This window comes from Aptenodytes patagonicus, chromosome 4, assembly GCF_965638725.1.
Source record: "Aptenodytes patagonicus chromosome 4, bAptPat1.pri.cur, whole genome shotgun sequence".
NCBI lineage: Eukaryota > Metazoa > Chordata > Aves > Sphenisciformes > Spheniscidae > Aptenodytes > Aptenodytes patagonicus.
Window position 1 is genome coordinate 47,902,292 of NC_134952.1, and position 19,440 is coordinate 47,921,731.

A 19,440-nucleotide genomic window follows, 5' to 3' on the forward strand; every position below is an offset into this window, starting at 1 on the left:
GGTTTAATCTGGGACCTCTTTATTCAGCTTTATGCAGAAAAAGAGTTGGTGCAGATGGGGAACAATAAGCCTGATGATGAGAAAACAGATTTATTTCTCTCTCTCCTGTCTCTCTCATGAAGGTGACATACTTGATGTGCCAGGTCACATGGGACTAGCACATGATGCACCCTGTGTGTCACACGGCAGAGGAAAGGCTGCGTGGCTGCTCTATTTCACAGCAAGCAGTGAAAGCATCCTTACCAAGACTGTTACCAAAAAATTGCACATTGGAAGCTTCTTCATCGCTGTTCTGAAAAGCTGGTGAGGTATGTGTTTCAGTCGCTTGTCAGGTGGATCCCATCAGTACTCCACTGGACCATATTCTGAAGCTACAATTCAGTCCAGTGAAAACCCCACGAACATACGATTACTCCTATACAAACCAAAATGGCTTTTAATATCCTTAGACAAGGCAGTTCTGCACTGAGCCAATGCACTCACCTTTTGGTGGAACGAACATTTTTAAGCTTGTATTTTCTTCACAGTGTCAAATACAGATTCAGAGGTGAAAAAGAGAGCAAGAAAATTAAACAAAAAGCAAAAAATCCTAGTCTGAATGTGTACATATTTGCCCATCTTACACAATCAGCAACAATTATAAATAATCTTTATTTTACACTTTATTCTTTCGTGAATGCTATTTGACAGGCTAGAATGATTATGAAATAAATTTGCTTATTGTATCTTCCTTCAGAGTACAAGTTTTAAATGATATATGCATTTCTATGCATTCATCAATGATAGCTTCTTTAATCAGGGAGGGAAGAAGAGGTGAAAACTAAGATTTTATTACTGGCTGGACATAGAAGATCCACATCTCTTTCTCTGACTGTTCTTTGAGTTCAGTTAGGCTGGAGTGTCATACTCCAGCAAATATGATGCACTTGATGGAGGGGAGACCGTGTTCTTAGCACGCCCAACACATGTTTATCTGATGATAATACTCAAACTAATTTTACTGGGTAGCCAAAGCTGTATGTGCAGAAAAAGTCACACTATACTTGTTTTTTACAATCTGTCAATGACTATAAATTAATACGTATAGTAATTATGCTACGGCAGTGCTTGGGAGATATTCATTCACCTCTCATATTTTCCAGAATCTCCTACTGACACTGAGAAAGTTGCTTAATCTCCCTCTTGTTCACCTCACATCTCCAAATTAGCACAGGACTTGCCTCTTTCTTTGTACCTCTAAAGTACCTTGCACATAGGGACTTCCAAGCAACTACTGTAATATGAATTACTAACCTAGAATCTAGACTGTTCCAACTTGGCCAGGAAAAAAAACTGCAGGGACTGCATAAGCCTGCTCCTGGAAGAATGAATCACTACTTCTTCCTGAGAGGAAGCTGCCAACAGCTCTTGCGGGGGACACACACCAACAAGACGCACTTTACTCTGATGTCTGCTAAAGAAATCTCTTCCAGACTGTACCTGCTTGGCTAACAACTGCCTCACTGAGATCACTTCTCTACGCCACTGCACCTCACCTATGCTAAGCGTAAGAATAAAAATGTATCAGCCAGTGACTGTGGCCAGATGCGTGGTGACTTACAGATGACTCAAAGCTCTGGTGGCCTTTGACATTGTGGAGCATGTGAAATCCCTGACACAGCTGCATGACCTGGATCAGAGAGTGAAATGCCTGAGCGTGGTTCCACTGATTCCTCGCTAAGTGTTCCCAGATGGTAGCAGATGGCTTTTCCTTCTGTTAAGGGTTCCCAGATGCAATATGCAACAGCACTTGGTGCTGATCACCTCTTCTATCCAACATCTGTACAGAGGCTGTGGGAATGATCACGATGTAGTATATGGACTGCAGTTATTAATATTAATGCTACTTTATCTTTTCTTTCAATCTGGGAATTACAACTGCCCTCTGACACGTCTAATATTGAGAACATACTGAGAGAGAGATGAAAACCAGCTTGATGAGCCTCAAGTCCAAACATATAAAGATGACATGAATTAGAGGAGAAAGCCTATGGAGGATACAACGAATCAAAGAATGAATGTAGAGGTTTCTGGGGTGGATTAGAGAAGTCCAAGGAATAGAGAGGCTCATTTTGATCAGCAGCATTCCCAGAAGGACTGTAAGTTTGCAAGAATCAGAGCCCAGCACTCTTCTGCCCCTTCTGCTTTTGCCTCAACGCACACCTTGCCTTCATGATGCCAGTGAGCACAGGATGTGGCCATGTTGACCATTCATCTCCGTGGGAATTCCGCACCTTGAGGAGCCCCAACAAAGTCTGTTGATGGTTTTCACATCCCTTGGTCAGCACAAGTGGCTGAAAGAGCAATTATCGTGATATTCATACTTTGGGAAGAAACACATTTGTTTTCAGACCTTAAGAAGCCTGGAGTTACTCAGTATTTCTAAACATTTATGTGGTGATAGTAATTTTTGACAATTTGCCCATTTTTCCATGGGTCACAGCCTTTCACAAAGCCTGCATTTCTCTCAGAAAACATAAACCCAGGCAAAATCAAAAATCCCTCTCCTTACCGGGCTTTCCCGGCCTTCTGTATACACATACATCCTCAAGAAAGAAACCTATTTTCCTTGCAGACTATCTCCGAGTCATTTAAGGCTGCTTAGAGGCAGGACGCAGAGACAGACCTTTCCGCCGCCATTTGCGGGACCCTGGCTCCGCCGTGCGGCACCCCGCGCTCCGCAGGCCGCCACCGCGGGCGGCTTTGCCGCCCGGCGCCTCGGAGCGCGGTGCGTGGCCATGCCGGGGGCACCGAGAGACGGCCGCGACACACCCGCCCCCCCCGCGCTGCCGGCCGAGGCGCCCAGCCCGGCCACGCTCCTTCAGCCTCGCCTGACAGCGACGGCCCGCGCCGCCATTAGCTCGCGGGCAGGTTTCTTTCCCCTCGGCGGCCGCGGCCCGCTCCGCCACCCGCCCGCCCCCGCCGGTGGGAGGAGCGGCGAGCGGCCCCGACCCCGCGGCGGCAGGAATCGCGGGCGGCCGAGCAGGCGGAGCTACCGCGGCAGCGGGCAGCTGCGATATGTCGCACCCGTCCCCTCTCGCCCGGCCCAGCAAGCCCTGCAACCCTCGCACCTTCTTCGATGTGGACATCGGGGGCGAGCGAGGTGGGGAGGGGGCGGGAAGGGGCCCTCGCGGCGGGGACCCGGGCGAGACCCGCGCGGTGGGGCCGGGGCCAGGGCCGGGGGCGGGAGGGCCGGGGCAGCCTTGTGCGGAACGCGCGGGGCCCGGGCCGGGCGGCGGGGAGAGGGCGGCAGCGGCGCGGCTCGTGCCCGGCCCGGGCCGCGGGGCGGAACGTTCTCGACGGGCAGGGACCGTTGAGCTCCGGGGGCGCCGCGCCGGGCCGGGCGCTGTCCCCGCGGGCTGCGAGCACACACACTCGGCGCCGGGGAGGAGGAGAAACGCGGCCCCGCCGCGAACGGGCCTCCTGTGGGGCGGGAGGGGGCCTCCCCGCGGGGCCCTGCGGGTTCCCTCTGAGGTTTCCCTGCCAGAACGAACAGGCCCGAGGAAAATGGAGAGAAAGGCAACATGGCTGCATAGGCACCCCATTCCATTGGCTTCCCAGCTGAGAGAAATATCCGTGGGTGATGCAGGGGAGCAGGTACATATACCGCCATCAGTGACCTCCTGCAACACGTTCCCGTGCAGCCTCGCCCTACCGAGCGTAGCAGAGGGGCATAGCGCCCCGCACCATGTAGCTCCCGGGCGTACCTATGGCGGCGGCCTGCTCCTACGCGCGTACTTAAGTCCACGTGCTGTCGGTGTGCCGAGCTCGGCCTCGATCGGAGCCACCCACTTGTCAGGCTGCGACTCCTGGCTTCAAGCCCTGGCCCCCCCGCCATGACTTGGGGAGGTGCCACAGCCGGCCTGGGGTGCGCCAGGCAGTGGTGGCCTGCAGAGGTAAAAGGTCAGGCAAATCGGCGGTCCTGGTTGTTCTCTTTGCATCGTCTGTGTTGCCAGAGGTCATTCGAAAATCTGGGCAAAAGGTCAAAATGAAATAAGAAAACAACAACATGGAAGCTGGGGTAATATTTGAAAGCATAGGTTTTCAAAATTTGCATGGGTGAAGATAGATGCCGCCTTTTTGTCAAGATACTGCCTCTCATTTATTCATTCTACTCGAATAAAAGAAGAAAGGCTGTAAGATGATTTCCCTTTTATTGACTTTCAGTTGTCTAATTTGTTTTCATTCCTGTATTAATTAGAATTAATATATTTACATTTAGCTTCCGGTAGAGTGAAGTTATGTTAACTAATTGACTGTGAGGCTGATGAGAAAATGGGAGCATCAACTGACGGCAGCTGCTAGGAGTGAGAAATAGCTCTCTGAGAAGCCAGTTTGTGAAAAGATGAGAATTTGACACAGAATCCATTTATCGATTATTACAGGTTCTGTTAGCTAGTCAGGTTTCACTTCCTTTTGTTAAAACGTACATTTTTTTGATTTAACAATTGCTTGTAGTGTCTGTAACTATAAATAGCCATTATTCATATGCACGTTAAGTATTACTGTGTCTTAGTAAAATTGGGGTTTAAGAGAATGAGGAGTAAGGTTGGTGTACATGTTTGGCATAAGCTTTTTGATCAAATAAAAGTCTCCACAAACCACTCTTTTTTTTACTGTATCTGTTTTTGATTGAACAAGCTATGTATGTATGTTAAAATAGACATAAAATAAGTATGCATGTTAAAATACATAATTTGGCTTTAATATATGTGTGTGATTTCCCATGCACATTTTTTTGGCAGAAAACACATTTGGCATTTTTGGTAGTTTTTAGCAGAACCTGTCTTTATTCCCCCTAAGTTATTCTTGATAGTGGAATTCATTGTTGGTAATAACCTTGCTAAAAACCTAATGTAACTCTGCCAGCGATTGCCATGGAACAACCCCAAAATGTAAATTTAATATTAATCTAAATAAAAATAATCAAGTCTGAAACATTAATTTCCTTTGCCCTGTAATGCTCAGCACGTCACTATGCCAAGGACGGAACTTAAAAATATGTCTCATTCTCTGTCATTTCAGTTGGACGCATTGTCTTTGAATTATTTGCCGATGTTGTACCTAAAACTGCTGAAAATTTCCGTGCATTATGTACAGGAGAGAAAGGAACAGGGCCTACCACTGGAAAACGTCTCCATTATAAAGGGTGCCCTTTCCACAGAAGTAAGTTCTATGAAATCCTCTGCTTTCCTGTTGGTAACAGAAGTCCTCCATGATCAGTATTTGAAATACTGTTAAATAATATTTTGGAGCTCTTGTTTAAGAAATAACTTGACTGAAACTAAGTTTTTGACTTTTTGATCCTCCTAATGACTAGGTGTTCTTACCATGCATTGACAATAGTAAATTATAAATTTATTAGTAAGTTAGTAATAGTAAAACTAGTTTACTATGAGTTGTGAATAGGTTGAAGTGGATTTCGGGTAAAGAATTAAATATCAAGTGATGTCCACTTAACTGAAAAGGATTACTTAGGGGACACTTGATAAATAAACGGTGGTTTTTGGTTTTGTTTAGGTGTAGGTGCTGGTGACAAGAATTGCTCTTCATCTCTGAGTGTTTTTCTTTGTGCCTTTCCTGCCTTGCTGCTATATTTTATAAATATTTTCTTTTACAGTTATTAAGCAATTTATGGTCCAGGGTGGAGATTTCTCAAACCAAAATGGCACAGGTGGAGAAAGTATATATGGTGAAAAATTTGAAGATGAAAACTTTCATTATAAGGTACTCTATTGAAGATACTAATTGTATTCAGTTTTTTTAAGTTTCAGCGACGTTTATTTTTCTTCAAGTTCAGAATTAGCGCTCTTTAGGCCAAGGTTAATGTATTTTTAAGCAGTGGAAAGAATGCAGCAAAAAAGCCCCAAATGAGTTTGTCATTAAAGTCTTTGTTGAATACAGAACAAGTACATATATGAATACATACAAAATGAGGTCAACCTCATTAAGACAAAGACAACCATAGGTTAAATTTTCTTTTAAATTGCACCATCAGAAATTCATTTGAAACAATGTTTTACTTCTCATCGAAGTAGGGATATTATTTTAAAAGAGTGGCAAATTTTGTCACTCTGCAGCATACACAGTATGTTAGCATTAAATGGATTTTAGGCTTTTTTTTTTCATATACCAATAACATTCATAAGATGAGATGTGAGAAATACCTTTCTTAAGAAGTGGGGAATCCATGGTAGATTGCAGAATTAATCCAAAGGAAAATTTAAAAGAAGGCATTTTCCCTGCTACAGTTACTTTCAATGATATGAGAAGTAAAAGGCTGTTTATGAATGGCTTTTTTTCACCCAAAATGTTGGAAAAATGTGCTGTGAACAAAGGAAGTTTTTGAATACGCAACGGTCTCGATTTGAGGATGTCATTTTAAGAGATGCTGGCTTTGATGGCAGAAATTCCTGCTCCTCCCATTACTTATTCCCACTCCTGTATCAGAGCTCACTATTTCATTACTAGCAACCATTAGTGCAGTCCCACCAGCAGTTTTGTCAGCCCGGCTGTGGGAAGAGAGGAGGGAGCTGTGCTGCGAGAGTAGAAAGTTTCAAAACTGTCTTTGTCCTCGAAATCAACACCTTGTGACACCAGGAAGACTGCAGGTGCATGTGCTTTACACACGCAACCTAACAAGTACAGTTTTTGAACAACAGTTTTCTTAGGATATGTCCTGTGCCTTTTGTTTCTTTTGCAAAGGCATAACCTTCAAAATGTCCATTACCATTCTTCAGGCTTCTCTTTGTCATCGAAATCAAATGCAGCTGATGCCTCCAAGGTCTGTCTTTTGACATAAGATTGACTTATTTTTTATGCTTTTGAAGAAGAAATGTTTGCCTTCTGTATTTTTAAATCTTTTTTTTTAAGCATTTTAGTTCTACCTTTCTTTAAAAACGGGTATTCCAGAAAGGGAATAAGTCTGCTTTTCACCATACCGTACAGCAGGTCTGTGTACTTTAAGCCTACAATTTAGACAGTATTTGAAGATCTCCAAATTGAAGTATTACCTGTACACTGTGGCTTACATTTTTTGACTAGCAGACTTAGCTATTCTGGAGAAAAGTGGCAACCATAATAATTGTCCTGAATGCTCACCTGTGTTCTCAGCTATACATAAAGGGCTGTGTGGCTGGAAAAAATCCCCTGTGCTTGAACTATCAGTAATCGCATCTTGAACCTGGGTGGGAGTACCACTTGGAAACAACAAAAATACCATGTTCTGCAAGTACCCCTTACAACAGCCAGGACACCCGCTGCTGTAGGTGTAACAATTAACCATTTTCATATCATGTTATTATGTGACAGCATATGAATGACTCCTCAACAACACTGACTAAAAAACTTGCAGACATCGTTGTCCCGTGGTTAAAACAAAGCCCTGACTGCAATTGTGCTTGCCTCCAAACAGTATTTTAGGAAAAGAAAATATGGCAGTCCTCCACTAATCAGGCGTCAAAGTCCATTACCAAGTTCGGAGCAATAGCTGGAAATGTAGCTCCAGCATTCATCATAGAGTTAATTACAGTTGTGAGAGATGTTCTCTGAAGTCTGACACTTGCTATGGTGGTGCCCATAGCACTGCTGCTTAAAGTTACTCTTCTGCATTCGTCCTTGCCACAGGATCTCTAGCTCCCTGAAGAAGGAGACTTTGTGTCATCGTTACTTTTTTTGGTTGTACTGTCAAGTAAGATCTGGAGGTAATTATGAATGGAATGCAGATGATCCTCCTTTCTGTACTTCTCTGACTGCTCAGCTGTAACAAAAGTTGTCAATGTGCCAGGGGTGATTTGAAGAACTCACTTGGATCTTGTACAGGGTCTGGGAGCTCAATTCCCATCATTTGTTGGCCAAGTATGTTAGGATTTTAGTGGGAGTTAAAATGCCTCTACTATGTAGAAATTCACTGGATCTTGCTCTTAATCAAGCAGTCCTGCAAAGTGTCCTCAAACCACTGTCTTGGACAACAACGAGTTGTTTTTGTTGACACTTGAGGACACTGGTGCTACCTGTTTGTTCTTGTGTTGTTTGTATGGTTTCCTGCAGCTTATTGCTGCAAGACTTTGTCAGTAGTGAGCTTACCATGTCAGATTAATCCCACTAGGCTTTTTTTGGTGTCACTAATGGCTGTGCTGTTGTGGAACACCCAACTTACCCAGTCTTCAAGCAGTGTTGTTACTGTGGCATAGTTTTGCAAGCCTTGAATCTGTCAGAGAATCTGATTTTGTCCGGACTTTTTTACTTTATAAGTTTACAAAATGACAAGCAGAAACTGTCACAGGAAAGACACTCTATCTATCTGCAGTGTTTTTCAAAACACTCATGGCAAGAAAATGCATGAGTGACAATAGTTTTGTTTATAAATAGGCACTCATCATGGGACTAATGTTGAGACTTGGTCCCAAACGAAATGGGGTTGCATGTAAGTGTGAAGATCGGAGCCACCAGACTGCTGTCCATAACTTTCCCACTTGTCCTCCAAATCTTTACAGAGAAAAGGTAAACCTGCAGGTGTAAGGCAACACCAGAGCTTATTGTTACTTGGCTCTTTGTTTACAAACTATTGCTGTCTAGCATTAGTTGTAATTGAAAAGAAAAAAAAAAAAGATGTACAGGTCTTACTCTGCCTCTTGGACAGTGAATCAGTGACCAGCCTCAAATGGTATTTGCAAAAATCTCCTATGGGGGAACCCTTCTGATTAACTTGTTTGCCAGCAGCTACGATGCAAAATGTCAAATGTTTGTTTTGGAGGCTGTATTCCTGCAGGCTTGCTACCAGATGCCTTCTCTTGCTGTGGAACACAGGCTTCCTCTCTGTCATTTGCCATCTCTGATTCCCAGGATGAGTTTCAAGATTAGAAAAGACAAAGCCAAGATTATTCCAGTAGCTTTCTGTTGGCTAGATGCAATTCTAGCTCTCAGCTATAGAACCTTTTCCCAGAGTTCCTGACCCAAATCCTGGTTGAAAGATTCTGACTCATTGTGCCATATGACCAGATGAACACCTCAGGCAAGGAGTTCTCTCTACCACCATGGATATCCAAACACCGTGTCGGAGAACAGTTTTCAAAACAACAGGTTCTTCAAAGCGGTAGAGGCTATAGGGACAGACCAGATGCTTAAATACAGCTGTCTCAGACTGTTGTCTCAAACTAATCAATCTCCCGTCGAGCTCCGAGGTCTACTTTACAGCAGTTTCTGCTTCCGTCTCTTCTGTGCTGTCATACTTCCCCCCCCCCCTCCTCCCCACAGTATCAAGTTTCTTAGGAATACCACAGCTTGCATGCTTCAGACATGGACCAGTGTCTTGGTATAACATACTGACTTACGTTAAACAGAGTTCTTTGCACTTAATAACCAGATCAACTTGGGGAGAATAGTACCTTAATGGCTGTGTCATGCCAGTTTAACAAGAGATTGATAACATATGGAAAGTACATTTTTGCAGTACAAGTGAAAATGAAATAATCTGCGTGATGGAGCAAGATAATTCTTATTTCAAAGAAAGAAAAAGTACTTACGGGAAACAAGATAAACAGTATCTTCTCATGTTGGGCTGTTTAATAAATTTTTGTTAGTTTGTGGCCTGGTAGCATGAGCCAAAATAATTAGATGGTTAAAAATCCCAACAGAATAAAAACTGCCTCTCTAGGAAAGTGACGGAGTTAAAAAAAAACCCACCAGTCTTTAAATGATAAAGACCATGGTCCCCTAAAACCCACAGTTCTATAACATACTTTGTGTGAGTAGCCCTTATAAAATTAACAATACGTACCCATCTTGACAGTGTAACATTAAAGTTGGTTTAAGTGATGTTTAGCTTTGTTTCTGGAGGCCAGTGGTCTTGAATAATCCAGCGAGGAACTTCACATGTCTCTCAGGTGATCTGTTTAAACTCAGCAGCTGTGCAGGGGATCGAGTGTACAAGAAGCAGACAGATGTTGTTACAGCATCAAGTCACACATGTGGTTCTGCTTGCTGGACTGCTAGGTGGCAAGTAAAGATGCAGAGCTGGGCATTTGCCCTCTTCAGTCATGATAGGTAAAATTAGTTGCCAACCAACTGTATGCAACTGTGTCGTTTACCAAGTTGTCATTATGGCTGTCCTTGCTATATATATTAATTGCCTTACAGAATCTTATGTATGGTTTTATAACAGATCTTTTATACGTTGGTGGTGATTTTTTTTCCCCAATGCAGCATGATAAACCAGGGCTGCTGAGCATGGCAAATGCAGGACCCGGTACTAATGGCTCTCAGTTCTTTATTACAACGGTGCCTACTTCTCACCTGGATGGGAAACACGTGGTGTTTGGCCAAGTGATCAAAGGAATGGGTGTAGTTAAAATATTAGAAAACGTTGAAGTAAAAGGAGAAAATCCTGCTAAGGTAAACAAAATCCAAAGCCCTTACGGATGTTGTTTGTTCTTCCGTTATATGATGTATATTCATTTCTTCTAAATGCTTGGTGTAATATTTAGAACTATTAAATGTTAGCCAGTTATTTTTACTAACAGTGTTAATTTCCATTTTACTGTCCTTGTTAAGAGGCTTTTGTTCTTTTGCTGTAAATTTCCCCTGCACAAAGAACTGATTTATTGTTCAGCACAGCTGTGAGGGTGGAAGCCTTTACCAGGGTGAAGGTGGAAATGCACAGCTAGAAGTGTAGGATGGGTGGTGAAATTAAAAGGTGGAATTCACAACCCTACCTAAGTGATATGTAATTCTTACGAATTTTATGTCGGAAGTCGTCGTATTTCTGGAAGAGCAATCGGTGTGTAGGTCATGTCAGTTTGTGGTTGTTTGAACAATTAATACCTCTGTAACTTTAAAAGATTTGGCAGTTTAAGAAAGAACCGTCTTCTCATGTAGTAGAACCTTCCATGTCTTGTGTTTTGCTGCAGCTCAGCTTGCTGCCAGTTCCTCTTCCAGCCTCTCCGTGGAGCATGGGTATGGTGTTTTTGGAATGCTGCTCCTCTGAAGGCAACACGTTCTGTGATAAAAGCCTTTTGATGAGGATAGGCTAATGACGTGATGGGTTTCTGAACTCAGTGCACCCAAACAACAGATGAAAAAGCATTCTTACTGAACTTCAGAGTAGCTTATTTTGGGGAAACTGTCTTAATAAGCAATGCTGCTATTTACACTTTATTTTTTCAGTTGTGCGTCATTGCGGAATGTGGAGAGCTAAAGGAAGGAGATGACTGGGGAATTGTTCCCCAGGATGGGTCTGGAGATGCTTATCCAGATTTTCCTGAAGATTCAGATATAGACTTGAAAGATGTAAGTATTTTTCTTTTAAGGTATTTTACAGAATGCAAGACTTATAGGTAATCTGAGTTACATGGTGTCTGTGATAATGTTCACTAAGCCTTTTTTCTTAAGAATCAATCAAGGTCCTGATTAAATGGTGACATTCAATTTTAGGAAAGAGAATGCTGTGGGAGGGGATTGCTATCACTTTTTCTCAGTGCTAATTGCAGCTGATTTTTTTCCCCAGTAACTAAAACCACAATTACTTACAATTATTACACTTACTTTTTTTCTGTTGTTTCTTTTTACTTTTGTTTGTGCTGTAGTGACAAATTGCAATGACTAGAACTCCATCCTGCAGATGACTAACTTAATGTTGTACCTACACGCTTTTTCTGTGCAACTTTTTAAATATCCACCCTTAAAAAGATTTGCCTCACTAGAAATAATAAAGGATCAACCTTTTTAAAAGATTTTTACTACATCAGAGCTAGTCATTCTCAACTCCAAGTAGTTGTTTGCTTTTCAGGTTGTTCAAACTGAAGGAAGATCTGTTGATGAGAATTAGGGAGCAGACTGGTGAAAGCAGCTCTTCTGCAGGTTTTTACTTTATCATGGAAGTGAAGTAGACAAACTGTGTAAATCAAACAGTGATTTGTGGGAGGGAAAAAAAGGGGCTGCATGTGTAGATTCCACATACAGAATGAGAAATAGAATAGTAAAAAACCCATTACAGCTAGAAACCAGAAACTCCTTGCATCTGGCTATTGAGAAGCACTTCAACTTGTGAAAATGTTTTTGGATAGCATTTGCTGTGGTTCAGAACTGAAGTTGGCAGATGTCTGCCTCCTTTAACTTTAAACTTGTTCATATAAACTAACTGCAGAAACCACGGTGACATTGGTCTCATGCTGTGATCAGTTTTTTTCAAGGTCATTAATTCTAGTAGGTAGAAGTGTAAACTGATAGTATTACAAATGGCAATATATACATTTGACAGAGCTTAAGACAGCTGTGGTATAGACAGCAGTAGTTATAAACTGTTTATTGCCACTGGAACAGTAACTTAACACTTGAAATGTATGCCATTCTGGAAATAGAAATGATGGATTTGATAAAGACAGGCAGTTGTTCTTTTTCTCCTTCCATATATGTTTTAAGTGTTTTGAGAGAAGGAGAATTGCGTTGATACGACTTCTAGTTTGAGAGCGTGCAGAGTTCAGGTGACTAATACCGTCTTGAGAAGCAGACGACAAAATTTTCTCGGGAATAAGGCAGTCTTGGTCGAATACTTTGATTGTTAACATGTCTTCTATGAATAACGGTCAACACCTTTATATATAGCTCTGTGTGGGTAGCCGCATTTAGGGGAAAGAGTTGAACTGCTATGTTGTCTCTGGTATTTTCTCACCCTTTATACTGTAGAAAACCCATTAGGAATTTAATCTTTCAGACTATTCTGCTACATAAAGTAGAGAGTATTATAGGAGTGGTTTGAAGCTAGTATTTGTCTAAAATTGGAATATTTTTATTCTGAGATTTTATAATCTTTGAAAGAAGATGGACATGGGATCCTACTGTTAAACATTAAGTAATTCAAGACTTCTGTCATAAGTACATTCATACTTTATATTTTCCATCTATTTTATTAGGTTGACAAGATTGTGGCTATAGCAGAAGACATAAAGAATATAGGAAATACTTTCTTCAAATCGCAAAATTGGGCAGTGGCAGCTAAAAAGTATAGTAAAAGTTTACGGTAAGGCTATCATTCAATCACGTAGTTCCTGTAACCCAAATTAATACTGATATCAAGCAATGATATGTGCATTTAAAAAGTGCCTGTTGCTGTGCTCTTGTCTTTATAAAAAAAAAGAACCTTCAGAATCTGGAAAACATCTGGTTGATTTTTAGCTACTTATTCAAGCAGGTCTTCTACTCATTGCTAGGCAAGAGCTATAGGCAGGAATTATTGTTTAGAACTGACTAAAGGCTCCTTTTTTAATACTCTTGCAGTGCTGGTGCATAACTGGGAAGAAAAGCACAATAGTATACAGGGTAGTTAATGGACAGGAAAGGAGGGAGATACTTTTTCTGATTTCTAAAAAACAGTAGGTTTAGGAAATTGGTAAATTCAAGAGAGAGTACCCCCAAATGTGACACTTACTAATTCATTATTATTTTTTCTGAGGCTCCATACCATCATCCTGACTCCATGTATAATTCAGACTTGCCTTCAAAATCATGGTCTTTCTGCTTTTGTTTCCATACTGCTCCTTTCTTCTTTTCATGCTGTTTGCTTTAATATTTCTCCTAAAAACTTTTTTTTTTTTTTGAAGTTACACTGAGCTTTATCCCTACCTTCTTAATGATCACTGGTTAACTAGCAGTAACAATAATGAAAGAAAAAGAATTCAGGCATATTTAATGCTTCAGCTGAGTTTTTAACTGACTGGGTTTCAAACAAACGATGTCTTTCTGAAGCATAAAAATGAATCCTTTAATTACAGATATTAAGCCAAGATGCAACATCTCCCCCTGCCCTCAAAAAGCCCATCATAGACCAACAGAAACCCCAAAGTAAATAGGATTTCTATGTAAACCTTTTAGCAATCATACTGAAAAAAGGCTGGAATGGAACTTTAAGGATCTTTGTGTTGTATCTGTCCATTTCCTCCCCCCATTCTTAGGTAAATATCAGGTACAATTATGCCATCCCTTACAATTAGTTGTCTTGTTTGCTCTTAAGCACACTCAATGAAGGCTCCTCCAGTTTGAGTAGACAGCTTCTATTTGGTGCTTATTTGTCCTCGTGGATGAAAAGGATAGTAACTTTCCTAGACTAAACAAATCTGATCATTCCAGCTCTTCTTTATAGGTCATAGTTTTGTGGACATGCCCTGTTGCTGTATCTTAAAATCTAATACTTTATGTAGGATGGTGTACTTTAGCTGGCACTTCGCCAGAACTGATAGGAATAGAATAGCTCTTACCGGGGAATTTCCCATGTCTTATGTACAACTCACCTAGCAAACCATCTGGCAATGTTGGTTTTTTTCTTTTTACCAACAGTAACCGTTATAACCTGTTCTTTTTCTTGTCTTATTGCTGCTTAACCAGTTTTTTAAAATTTATTTTATATGTAAGAATTGACACTTTTTTGTCAAAAAATATATTACTTCCTGTTGTCTCCCTTGATACTCATCTTACTGATTTCTTTGACTTGGAAACTAATTTTTTTTCCAGACTGGTTGCAGTCTTTCATGTTTTGGTGTGATTTATGAATATCAAAGGTGTATTCTGTTTGTTTTGAACATAACACAGTTTTGTATTGTAACTCTTCTTAGCTTTTTACCCTTTTCTCTCTTCTGGTTCTCATCTTTTGCATGATGCCCAGCAAGTGGAAAAATCACTGGGACTATGTCTAATTTACTTTTGAAGTGTCGCTTATTTCTGTGATCCAAAGTTGTATACAAACCATGCAACACTCAAAAGATAGGGCATGCAAAAATTGAACTTACATAGGTACTGATCTGCAAAGACTGCATTAATCGTGGCGTGCTTAAAATGTGAATGTATGCAAACATGATTTTTATTTTTTAAATAAAAACCACAAAAGTTCTATCAAGTAGGCCATTAAAAGAGTTAGAACTTTTATATCCACAACAGACCTTTGCCGCTTGAAATAAAAACCTGACAGCATTAGCACAGTGTAAATTAAGAAGAATGAGATACAGTTTGCCTAGCAGTTTGCCTATGAAACAGAGATGCAGTAAATGATGTGGCTCAGTCCTGAACCAGTGTCAGTTTTGAAGTTCAGGAAAAAAAGTCATGAAGGAAGCCAGTGGAAAGAAGGTGGAGTTACTAATGCCCATAAACCACCCTCCTTTACTTTGTAAAGTTAGCTTCAAATTTGAGCCATAAATGCCTCAACTAATTAAAATATTACTGAGGGAACGGAAGAAGAGATGAAGCTTCCCATGAACATGGAAGGTGCAGTGGTGGTGTTGACTTTTTGCCACTGATGAGCAACGTGTTTTTTGAGAATAAAAAGTCATTGAGATAAATTCTAATGGTTTCATGCCATCTAGACTAGTGCATTTGTCTAAGAAAAAGAATGCTGTTAGTTCAGTGGAGGACTAAGAGTTACAGGAAAACATTCATCAGTGAGTTCATCTTTTTTGTCTTATAGGGTAGGTCTTACATATTTAGTTTAATAAATATTTGTAATAGTGGAATTGAAGCTGCTTTAAAAATAACAGTTTGGATAGGCCAGTTCGCACATATCTCTGGAAAAATAGCTAAGGGCAGAACAAAACGGAAGTTGCAACACTAATACGTGTTCTTTGTAAATCTGTTTTTCTGCAGGTATGTAGAAGCTTCTGAAGCAGCGGCAGAGGAGGCAGACAAACCAAAGTTGAAGACTGTGGCTTTGACCTGTGTTTTAAACATTGGTGCTTGTAAACTAAAACTGTCGGATTGGCAGGGAGCCATTGAAAGTTGTTCAGAGGTAAATTTAACGATTAGTATTTTGATTAACAATTGGCCTATATAGAAAATGGAGACTGAAACTACAAAGCTTTTTGAGTCTTCTGACAAGCTTATAATTTGAAAGTAAGCAAAGTAGAAGGCTGATTGTGAAGTTATTACTAACTTTCCAGTATATGGCTTTTTTAACAGGTTTTGAAATTGAAATGACTCAGAAACAAAAGAGGGCTGTTGCTTACTGCCAGAAAAAATGCACACTGTCATTGTCAGTTTGTTTTGCAGAGCTAATTTTTGTATTACAAAGAGTTAAACTGTCTTCAGTGAAAGAGGAATACTTTTCTCTGGAAGACTAGTATGAACAAACCGTTTTACTTACTTGCTTTTAGATTTGATGGTCTTGTATTTTATTCATTGAAGTGACATTTCTAACTAAAGCCCTTTCATGTAGGCTTAGTGGTGAAATGAAACCAGTGAACAGGAAGAAAGAAAGAAAGAAAGAAAGAAAGAAGGAACAATAAATATGGAAACACTGAAAATAATAGAATTAAAGAAAAAAAAAAGGAACAGTGACATAGACATACCGACACAATTTAGTACATTTGAGGAAACTGTAAATAATTCAGTAAAACTCCGAACTTTTGAAGGAAACAGAGTAAAGAATGCTCTTATCTGTTAGCAGAGGATCCTGAGCAGCATCTCCTAGGGCTTCACGCTGAAAGCAGGAGTCTCGGCTGATCTGTGTGTGAGGGGTCTTTAGAGAGCTGGCTTGCTTTCTAGCCTGCTGATGGCGTTACCACATGGAAAACTTTCATAAACCTATTTGTATTCAGAATGGACAAATGGGGAATGAGGAAAGAAAAAAAATAGGAAAACTGTGTAATGTGATATCTGTCAGCTAGAAAACGGTGAAAGTTGAAACAGCTTTTAAGTGTTACACATAGAAATTATTAATCATAATACTTGCCATTGTGGAAAAAAAAACCCTTCCTTTTTTTTAAGATTACAGAATTGTTAGATAAAGGCAACTCCACAGCTTAATAGATTTCTGCAAGGTATTTAGCTTACGTCTCATAACAGGTGTTAAACAGTGTATCAGTGTTTTAATCAGAACACCAGTTTCCTAAGATTAACTAGTAGAGTTCAAGGTAATTGTTAATGAGAAACTATACACTTTCACTTTTACGATTTCCTTAGGCCAAAAGCGATTTAAATTAACAATCTGTAATACATGTGTTATTTGGTGTAAATAAGGAATTACAAACGGCTGAACCTGTTCAAACAAACCTTGCTTTAAAATAGCTGTAAGCACAATGGTCGAGCTAAAAACAAGGAATGCTACCTATGTATACACAATGCAGACACATAATTTTCTAATTCTTGACGCAGAAGAGGCTCTGGGCTTTATAGCAGACAGATCAGGATGAGCGCCCAGAGTAATACATTTCCTCTAAATCACTAAGAAACTTTATTCTTTAAAATAATAATAAAAAAAAGACACACTATAGAACTATCTGCAATAAGAAAAAAGAATGCGATCTTCACAGACAAAAAACCAAAACAGCTAGCTAGCCAAATTAACTGAGGTACTTTGAAAAAATAATTTAAGTAATCAAATAGTGGAACAATTTCTTTGCCCAGCCACTCCGTTTCCTATTTTGATATTGTCATATTAGAGCTGGCATATACACATTAGTGAAACTATTCAGCTCAAAAAAGGCGTAATGACTGGAACTTGGCAAGGTTCCTGAAGCATGAGATGGATGCCTTGTATGTATCTTTCTAGCCTACAGTGAAAAAAGCTTTACAGGAAATCTGTGTGTTTTCTTTATGACGCCATTTGAGGGTTTTTTGGTGTGAAGGAAGGAGCTGTAATATAGAGAGCTGTACAGTGAGACTCAAGGCTAGGATAATTTGAACCGCAGCAACACCTTTGCCTTGACAGCTCTCTTCGCCCCACCGCCCCAGTTCCATTTTACCCTCCCATGCTTGTCCTTCACAAAAGACCACTTCTGGTGCAGTGGTATTAAAACTGATTAGCTAGCTATTCAGTGTGCTACAATATAGCATTCCTTTTTACACAGTTAATGTTTTGACAGCTTACCCTCAAACCAACTGGGGAGATTGTCTGCTGGTGTGAACTGTGCCATTTGTGGAGATGGGAGGCTGTGAAGTATATGAAATGTTAATGTGACAATTTTATTAAATTTCAGGCTCTTAAAATAGATCCAGCAAATACTAAAGCTCTCTACAGACGGGCTCAAGGATGGCAGGGAATAAAAGATCTCGATCAGGCATTGGTAATGATCACAATATTTAATTTTTTTTTAATCTAAATATTTCATCAGAACATTAATTTATATTTCTCTTTTAAGGCTGATCTTAAAAAGGCTCATGAAATATCCCCTGAAGACAAAGGTAAAAGAAAGCTGTTTCTTTATAAATTCTTTACTTTTCTTAAAAACGTAACAAAGAACCAGGGTAGTATTTAGTAGGAAAGCGTACCAGTGTGATGCCTAGAATGCTGGCTTCTAACAGCTTAAACGCTGATGTATTGAGCCCAGAACCCACTGAGGTGGAAAACCTTTTTATACAGCAGTGATGCTTCTGTTGCACTGGGAAACTTGCTTATGTAGGTCAACAGCATGCCTCTTAAACCATCTCCCTCTCTCACAGGGGTCTTACTTCCTTAATTTCCTGGTCTAATTGGATAAGATTTTTAGCTCATAAAGTCTGTGTTGGCATCAACACTATGCTTGCTTCACCCTCCTCTACCTGGTTACCTTACCAGGTGAAACAAAGTAAGGGACAAGGTTTTTCTGCTGCTAGTATCTGACCTAAAAGAAGATTAAATGCAGTTCTATTAAATGAAATAACAGCAGTCGCAGCAGTGTGACCTGGTCTTGACATATTAGGAGACCTACTGTAAAGAGATTACTATAACTGTATCATGGATTTTCTTTTTAAGCAGCTATCCAGACGGAAACACTCAGAATCAAACAGAAGATAAAAGCCCAAAAGGAGAAAGAGAAGGCAGCTTATGCTAAAATGTTTGCTTGATTTTTTTTCTAAACTTTTAAATCTATGCACTAACTCATGCAAAAGGATAAATGGAGCTGCTTCTTTCATTTGCCCTGTACTGCAGTTTTCAGTGTTTACAACTCAAAAGTCTAATAATAAAGACAAACTGTTCAAAGGTGAAGTGGTTTTCTCTTTTTAAACTGTAATAACTTGTGTTCTGCGACTCAGGTGTGTTTCTAACATGTAAATCAGTAGTGGTTGTGTTTTTGCAGCTTAATAGTTAGTGCTTCCTAAGAAGCTTGGTTTCACACCAAGACAATTTAGGCAGTTCCTATTAGTTTTTATTAGAGCAGGCCTGCTTTCTTGTAAGGAATAAAAACGCTGGTAGACATACAATGAAGGTGCAGTATTACACCTTTTTCTTAAACCGCTTTACAGGTTGTATTGCAGATGGGCTCCCTGTTACCATCAGGAAAAAACATCTAACTGTAAATTTGATGTAAAATGTGTAACACTTAAAAGCAGTGACAATTTTCTAGACTGATGTAGTTTCCTTACTGCAGGGCAGGATTACATACAGTGAATCACTCCAGAAAGAGAGAGAAAACACTTTTTTTTAAGGGTAGGTACTAAATTCTT

At 40.3% G+C, this 19,440-nt stretch overlaps 1 protein-coding gene across 1 annotated transcript; it reads left to right on the forward strand.

Moving 5' to 3' along the window:
- Nucleotides 1-3,006: 3,006 nt before the first annotated feature.
- On the forward strand, nucleotides 3,007-18,982 carry PPID (peptidylprolyl isomerase D). Its single transcript, XM_076336608.1, has 10 exons — nucleotides 3,007-3,142; nucleotides 5,065-5,205; nucleotides 5,660-5,766; nucleotides 10,243-10,431; nucleotides 11,203-11,325; nucleotides 12,948-13,054; nucleotides 15,664-15,805; nucleotides 17,994-18,080; nucleotides 18,156-18,198; nucleotides 18,752-18,982. Exons 1-10 carry the CDS (start codon nucleotides 3,058-3,060, stop codon nucleotides 18,838-18,840), a joined length of 1,113 nt encoding a protein of 370 aa, XP_076192723.1. The 5' UTR covers nucleotides 3,007-3,057; the 3' UTR covers nucleotides 18,841-18,982.
- The last annotated feature ends 458 nt before the right edge of the window (nucleotides 18,983-19,440 follow it).

Excerpts from the sequence above, each read along its gene's own strand:
- PPID (XM_076336608.1), top strand. The coding sequence starts at position 3,058 with ATGTCGCACCCGTCCCCTCTCGCCCGGCCCAGCAAGCCCTGCAACCCT. Across the intron at positions 11,326-12,947 it reads CAGATATAGACTTGAAAGAT|GTTGACAAGATTGTGGCTAT; the intron begins GTAAGTATTTTT and ends CTATTTTATTAG. Across the intron at positions 18,199-18,751 it reads AATATCCCCTGAAGACAAAG|CTATCCAGACGGAAACACTC; the intron begins GTAAAAGAAAGC and ends CTTTTTAAGCAG.